This window comes from Strongylocentrotus purpuratus, unplaced genomic scaffold (assembly GCF_000002235.5).
Source record: "Strongylocentrotus purpuratus isolate Spur 01 unplaced genomic scaffold, Spur_5.0 spur5_scaffold_6, whole genome shotgun sequence".
Lineage (NCBI taxonomy): Eukaryota > Metazoa > Echinodermata > Echinoidea > Camarodonta > Strongylocentrotidae > Strongylocentrotus > Strongylocentrotus purpuratus.
The window spans coordinates 3926815-3935273 of NW_022145612.1; the positions used below are offsets into that span (position 1 = coordinate 3926815).

The 8459-nt window shown below is 38.0% G+C and overlaps 1 protein-coding gene across 1 annotated transcript; it reads left to right on the forward strand.

Moving 5' to 3' along the window:
- Positions 1-346: 346 nt before the first annotated feature.
- LOC594039 (LSM7 homolog, U6 small nuclear RNA associated (S. cerevisiae)-like) lies at positions 347-8459 on the forward strand. The gene is made up of 4 exons (XM_793492.5): positions 347-450; positions 3366-3462; positions 3954-4025; positions 6113-8459. Exons 1-4 carry the CDS (start codon positions 445-447, stop codon positions 6250-6252), a joined length of 315 nt encoding a protein of 104 aa, XP_798585.3. The 5' UTR covers positions 347-444; the 3' UTR covers positions 6253-8459.

Below are 8459 nucleotides of genomic sequence, written 5' to 3' on the forward strand. Positions count from 1 at the left end.
AAGATCTGCAATGATAACGTGAGATTTCCAAATACCCCTAAAAAATGTAATTTTTATAGACTGCTCATTAGCATTTATTAAGTGATATGATTTTGTATTTCAATTGTGTGGGTGAATGGGATGAACAATCACATTTTGGTCGAATTGTACGTTGACGAAATGATAGTTCCTCACTGCTATTTTGACCTCGTACTAATAAAACAAATTTGATTTAAAAGAAGAAAAACAAACAACAATAAAGAAAAGTTTTTAAAGAGTAATCAAAATATAATAAATCTGAATAAATAATACATAAAATAATAAAAAACTTATAATATATTATTGATACATTAAATGATCTTATCTAAAATATTGTGGCGAGTAGGAAAACATTATACCCGCTCTAATATACAAACTTAAATCTCTGTAGCTGGGACCGTGATTGCGTGAGGAAACATTTGCGACATGGCAGTAAGTAATATTATCTTTCATTCACATGTACAGTTTGTAACTTGCTGTTGGCTCAATATATAAACAGTGAGGCACATTCTTGAGTAATTTTCATTAGAGTCAGTGAGACGTAGATCTATTTGTTGGACCATTGTTATGAAATGTCTCGTGAATCTTCTCTGCCACCACGCCATGTTGTGCACCGGGGCGCTCCGGGCGCCTGACTTGGCTACAACCAGGTCACGTCGCGTCGGTGGCGCCGAGCGCGAGCCAGCGCCATTGCATGCCAGCTCGGCCTCTTCGCGTCAGCTGAGCTGAGGCTCAAGCTAGCTCAGCAGGCCTAGACCAAAAATTTCTGTCAGTTTCGTTCGTTAGCCGGCGCTAGTTTAGAAGTCTATCCAAAATTTGACCCGTAACTCCGGGTGTAGGGGTCTATACCCTACTCCCCTAGGATCTACTCTGACTCCTCCCTAAAAAGGAGCCGGTTTTCGGCCACTTAAGACAAAATCCTACTTTTTCAAGCGCGTAGCCAGGATTTTATTTTAGGGGGGGCGGTAGTGAGCACGCAAAGCATGCGAATCACTTAAAGAGCGTGCACAGCGCGCTCCCTAGGGGGGTGGGTGCAGGAAGGGGGGAATTTTCCCCCTCCCGCGCGAAGCGCGGAAGCTTTGAAAGAAGACGATTCGTTGTACCTTTCTCGACTCGCAATCCTTATCTGAATTCAGCCCCCTCCCTCTCCCTCCTCCTGCGCGAAGCGCGGAAGCTTTGACGTATTATTAGACAAAGAAGACGATTTGTTGTACCTTTCCCGACTCCTAATCCTTAATTTGAACTCAGTTTCCCCCTTTCTTCTTCTTCTTCAAGATAATCTGCCTCCTTCAATACTGAAGATTCTTGCAGATGCCGTATACTCGGCCTGATTGGGTGTGCAGGTGGACCATTACACCGAGGTTTCCCTCTACTCTTATACGAAAAGTGCAATGGGTTCTTAACGTGCAAGGGTGGTGACTCTCCTGTACACGGGGCCTCCACTTAACGTCCTATCCGAGGGACGAAAGCGCGGAAGCTTTCACGTTTCATTAAATTATTAGAGAAAGAAGATGATTCGTTGTACCGTTCTCGACTCCTTTTTCCTTTTTCTTCCTACTTCCTCTTACTTTTTTCTTCTCTTTCTCTCTCTTTTTTTTTTTGGCCGGCGTTTGGGGGGGGGGGCGACCGCCCCCACCGCCCCCCCCTGGCTATGCGCCTGTATTTTTTGGACCCTTTACTTCCTATCTATTTTCATTTTTTGTTCAAATCATGAAGCAAATATTATTATTATTTAAACAAAAAAAGAATCCCAGAAAAAAATCACGAATTGCCATGACAATATTCATTTCAATTTTCACTGTTTCGGAGTAAGTTTTCGGCCGCATGTACAAAGTCAATAGGAAGCGCGCGCACGCGCCGTGCGTTTCCGCGCTGATCTATAGCACTAGCGGACAGAGCAGATATCCCACGCCGGAGCTCCCCGGAGCTCGCCAGGCCGAAAACTAGTACTGCGGTGATCGGATATTGGAATCTGAATTAGACAGAGATATCGTGTGTGCGTTGCGGTGTGCGGCTGCATTGATTTAATACATGCGATGAGATACTTTTGAGCTTGCGACTAGCACAAAATCGGGCTCTAAATCTGAAAAATACTTTAAATAAAGCTCATTTTATGGTACCCATATTTCTTACAGACACGCGTAAGATACTCAATTTTTCAGATTCGGGTAGCGGGACCGCCGATTACATCGCTAAAATGTGATATTTTAGGATATATTTTTCATTGCAAATGTGGTTCTTCAGTGACACTGGCATGGTGTGGGATATGTGTTATGCTATTATGCGATGTATTTTAGAGGGATTTTACCTTGCATCCAACCAATCGGCCGAAAACTGGAGCTGGCCGATTACCATCTTCTTTACTCTATATCTAGACCAAGAACTAGATAGTTTATTCCTCAGGGGCCCGTTCCTAGAAACCGTCATAAGTCTAACTTCTTGACTATCCCATTGAAACGTGTGTTAATTCTATAACACACGTTTCAATGGGATAGTCAAGAAGTTAGACTTAAGACGGTTTCTAGGAACGGGCCCCAGCACTACACCCTGACTTATGGATCCTGCTGAGTATCGTCGTAGAAGTAGAAGTAGAAGTAGTCTATACTAGACTAGAAATTAAATCTAGAGTCTAGGTCTACTAAATTTGAAACATACCCCCGCCAGGCCGGCCCCCACACTCTGTCAACAGAGGGATACCATGCGTTTTACCAAAATGTCCGGTAAAGCGTAAAGGGGTACTTTTCACGCACCAAAGCAGGCTCGTAGTACACAAAATTCTGACCCGTATTGACTTTACACACTGGACTTAAAGGCTGTTTTCAAAATGAGGGAACGTGCATAGACTATCGTACCCTAAATAACACTGAGTGGGGGGGGGGGGGGGGAGGGGGCGGGTCAGGAACATACCCAAAATGAAGTACCGGTAGGCCGATTTTCATCAAATGTCCAAATAAATGATTAAAGGTTGATATGTTTTGTTACCTGTTTCGTGTCAATTTTCTTATCTTTTTCGGAGTATTTTTCCTAAAAAACGAAGGCTAATAATATGCACTTTAACAACATGTAGTTTAATTTCAACGAAGAAAATCTGGGAAAAAAAAACCTTCTATACGCACAATGCACAATTTGGGTATGTCCAAAGATTGGATCTTTACTGATGTCTGTGTGCATTCTGGATGATGATGAGTTACTAATGTCAGGTGACAACATTTTAATGAAAATAATACTTATATCAAATACTAACAAATACATGAACTTACATTTCAAATTTTGCACTATATTCTTTTGCATACCTGTAGTAGACTTCCAATTTCATTTATTGAACTTTTATGTCTTTGTCTAAACAGCAACAGGAGCAGCAGAAGAAAAAGAAGGAGAGTATCTTAGATTTGTCAAAATATATTGACAAGCAAATACGTGTCAAATTCCAAGGAGGCAGAGAAGGTGTGTATTATGAGCTTCATGTTTACTTTCAGTTTTCTATTAAGTCATCATGTTGTTACTCCATCATCCTCCTTATCACCATCATCCTCCTTATCACCACCATCACCATCACCACCATCACCATCACCATCACCACCACCACCACCACCACCATCACCACCATCATCATTATCATCATTCATGTCACAATTATTTGCTTATCATCATCATGCATCATAGTCAATTTAGTCATCAATCATCATCGATCCTCATCATCATCATCATCATATTTGTATTAATATATTTTTTTGTAGTGTTTGTATCATCTTCATCTCATAGCTAATTTTTTTTTTTCAACCTCTATCTAACCCTCCTCATTCTTTCTTTTTGAACGTATTCATCACCATTTTTTAAATCATTTTTGTAATTATTTCCTTTGATTTTGTAGCTCCTTTTTTTCTCTGTTCCGTTATTTGTTCATGACTTATTTTACTTTCCTTGTTTTTATGCAGTGACCGGGGTCCTGAAGGGATTTGATCCTCTCCTGAATTTGGTACTGGATGGAACAACAGAGTTTATGCGAGGTAGATATACTCTTCAGAGTATCAGAGTTCAGAGACTTTTTATTGGGGGGAGGGGGGGGGGGGGGGAGGAATCAGAAGGTATAATCTCAAGTCCATGTCCACCAGTTCTTGGCTTCTATTGGTGTTGAGTCCAGACTCCAGAGTTATCAATTAGAGTTGATTTGAATTGATAAAAATGTATGGATTGGACTGATGCCCAGATATACACTTGCTCTGTGTACATCAGAGACATGTAAGGGATTCTACTGGTATCTTTTATTATGCAACTGTCCTATATTTCTTCATACTTCTGAATGAACCACCTGTATTTTTTAGTTACAAACAGTTTGGGTGATAGGAATTTAGGAAATAGGAATTACCTTGTATAATTGAATAGTGCTTAGGAACTTAGTTAACATAGTTGTAGTGGAACCTTGTGGAATTACAAACAGTTTGGGTTAAAGGTATAGACCAGTTCTGGTCATGCGATTGCATTGTGAAAACAACGCTGTGGAATCAATCAAAAAAGGTTGATCATCTAGCATATAAGTATTGGTGTGTGCTGTAAGGTTCTGGAATCATCAAAATGATAAGAAATTTGGCCCAGTCTTGGTAAAGTTACAAGCACTGTACACAGAAAGATGTATATGGGACTACCCTATATCTATCCAGTCCAGATAGATATAATAATTTACCAAATATATCAATTAGTAGGCAGTTTCCCGGCAAAATTTGTATCATCACATATAACTCAAAACATATTATTTCACATGATTGGTAATAAGAGCTTCCATTTCATTTTTTGAAATGGAGGAGTTCCAAACTGGTCTTCACCTTTAAAGGAATTACCTTGTATAATTGGAACCTTGTTATCATAAGGCCTCAAAAACATTACAACACAAAGAGGTTAAACTGAGTAATTACATGTTCATAATGATAGTGGAGGTTAACGTTTCGTTAAAGGTACTATGTCCCATTTGCAGGCTAAAAAAATGTAAAACTTAAATTCCAACAGCATCTAAAATATAATACTAATTCAGAACTTCCCTCAAAACAAGGGGCTTGAAAATGTCTTTTTGTGGGAAAATAATGACTGTTAGTTGTTGAATCCAATTAGGGGTTGCAGTCGTTAAATTAAATAGTATGATTTTCTGACCCTTGTACCGAATGTTCTTTCAGTTTAATTTTGGCCATTACAAGAAGTGGGTTATTGATGTAGACAAATGCTCATGTACCCTTTACAGCTCATTTTATGCATGTTATCACTCGATAGGGTCTGACAGTGAAGTCTAGAAAGTAAACGGGTTTCCTTGCATAATTTGAATACTAAGACACTGCTAACGTTTAAAGGAGCTACACAAAGAAAATTCACTAAAAACTCATAATTAGAACAAATTACATATGGATGGAAAGATTTTCTCTTGAAAAACACGAACAATTTGCTGAGAAATCATATAGATATCATGGAAAGGTGTAAAATGCCATTTTCCAAGACCCTCCTTAGACCCCCGAACGCCCCTGAACGTAAGTCAAACACATAAGCATAGCAAGCTCTGAAAAGTGACGTCACACACTGGACAAACAGCTCAGTGACGTGTAGCAGTAAGCAGCTAGCCTGCCGTGTCCCGTACGTGACGTCACAAATACTGACGCTCAACAAAGGACCGCTGAAGACAGAAAATCTGGATCTCAAAACTAACATTTTTTAGAGTTAATTACTGCGGGCCCCAAACATATTTTGAAGAGAAGAGTTGTTGTATTTGATCGGCAAGGCTTCCCCTTCGCAATGATATGAGTTTTGCATAAATTTAAAACACTTATGATTCTTCGTGTGGCTACTTTAAATTTCATAGATGGGACATGCGTGACATATTCATAATTCCTGCAAAGTTCTACAGAATTTGATGTTTGCTGCAAAAGGGATACATACACTACCTGTAAGGAGCTTCCTTAAAATGAGTATAGTTGATAGATTTCCTTATGAGAATGATACATGTTCGACGGGTGTCACCATCTTTGTTAGTACAATTAATAACTATTGGATAAGATGCAATTATATCTCTGAATAATATCGTATTATTACCTAGATGCTTTGTTTTTCACTTTAGATCCAGATGACCCATTCAAGCTCACTGATGATACCAGGAACCTTGGTCTTGCAGTATGTAGAGGAACATCGGTGGTCCTTATATGTCCTGCGGAGGGAATGGAGCCTATAGCTAACCCTTTCGTTCAACAAGACGGGTGACACTGTAGGGGCTAGGAGATGTCTTGGGATGCTTGTCATTTTATATATTGGGGTTGGATTCTTGTACAGGAGGGTTGGGTTGATCTTTGTGTAAAAGCTCATTTCCTTTTCTTCAAAAGATAAAATAATGTTGGTTTGTATTATGCTTTTGATATATTGTTTTACAAAGTGATCACAGATTTCTACAATTTTATTCATTATTATCCCCCTGATTATTCAAGAATTTCTTGATGGTTATGTCAAGTCTCAGGCGTAAATTATGTTGTTTTTTTTTGTGTTTTGGAAGTATGTTAAAACTGAATGATTGTAGATGTTAAATCAGCTGACAACTTATCGCATCATTTCAAGTTTTATAGCCTCTATCATTGATAGAAAATGATGGAAGCAAGATTATAGTTTGAAATGCAAAACATGAATTATGCATGTAGGTACTCTTAACCAAATATGAAAGTGATGAGGAGACCATAGCATGTGGCATGGTTGTAATGGGGGTTGCTTTACACCTCCCTCTTGACATGCTGTTTTTAGAAGGGAATAAAGAGTGTTTATGTTTTGTTTATCCTCTAGGTACAAGAGACTGTTTACAGTATATAGCAGATTATCAGGGAACTATAATATTTTAGATATTCTCTGTAGGATTTCATGGGGAGTGAGTATTCACAATTGGAGGTTTTCATTAACCATGTGTGGTAGCCTTATTAAGAAAGCTGTTGATATCTTCTTTTGTCAAGATAACCTGCTTATGGTGCGTAGAGGAATGGGGAAAAGGTCAAGGAAAGAGAAAGAAAAAGGAAAAAGTTGGTAATGGATTTAAGTTTTGTATTAGACACACACAGAAGACTGTTTTGGCTTTCTTCTGTTCAGTTTTGTATACCAAAATGAAAGTCCTTGAGTTGTTGAAGTGTGAATGATGTAGTTCCAAAAAGAACTGTTGGTATTCCTCTTAGAATTGTTTTAAAAGAGAATTCCAAAGTACAGTGCTCTTCCCCTTACCACAGAGTAAAATAACTTGCTCCAAGAAGTTTGACCCTCTTAAAAGCCTGTTACTTAATAGGCCATTTTCATAATGTAACAAATTTTGTGAACCACCTCGATACAAATTATTTAATTAACCCTTTACAAATAAATGTATCTCAATATTCAAATTCAAATTGCATACATAGTAGTTGCTAGGTAGGACAAACATTTGATTCCATTAAGAAAACGGCCTATTCAGTTCTGCGTTGAAGATTTATTGAGGAATGGCTTATTTTTCAAAAGGAATGACAAACAGCTGGCCTATAACCTGACATTTCAGAAAGGATAGAGTCAGACTTATTCTCTGTAATGAATATACCTCCCTCTATTGTCTCTGTTGCTGTTATGTGATTATAGTACACGTACCTGTAAATTGATTTCCCATAACCATGTGTGGCTGTTAACAGGACAGAAACAAACTCATTCTACACTATGGCTATGTCTCCCTCTATTCTCAGTATTAGTGTCATCCCACAAAGTGCAGGGTGTAGGCCCAGTGGTTAAATGTTTTGTGTACCTACAGCTGTTTTTGCTGTATGACAGTTATTCTTAACATTATGTTAATTCATGAATATGCAATTTGTGTATAACAGTTCCAATACAGGAAATAATTGTTTTACGAATTTGTGATGAGATCACAAACATCACATGGTGAAAATGTTGTACAGTAAAAACTTCAAGGAAAGGTAAAAGAAAGAAAGGATATATTGTGGTAGAGCTCGAAGTGCAGAAAGGGCAGTCATTTTCTTTTCAATTCTATAACAGTATTCTGTTTGTGGATTATGTTTTAAAAACCATTACACAATGCGAATATAATTTGCATTGTTGTCGTTGGATGATTTTCGTCATAGCTTTGTTTTAAAACCTGAATGTAAGCATTGTTTGAAGTACTCATTGATTTAGTTTACTAGGTTTTGATACTATCATTTAGAATGCTAACTTGACTTTAACTGATTCAAACAACTTGATTTGAAATCTAATGGAAGTAGACTCATTTTTTATTTAAATGTATCAGAAAATACAAATGTACTTGTGAATAATACAGGAGAAATAAAATTTAAACTAGTAATGTTTTCTCTTGCTATACCCTTCTTTGTCTGTACAACATATGTTCACAAAAGCAGAAGCAGAGATCTGGATGGACCATTCTATTACGTTTCTTTCTTAATAAAACATATAAAGACCATGTA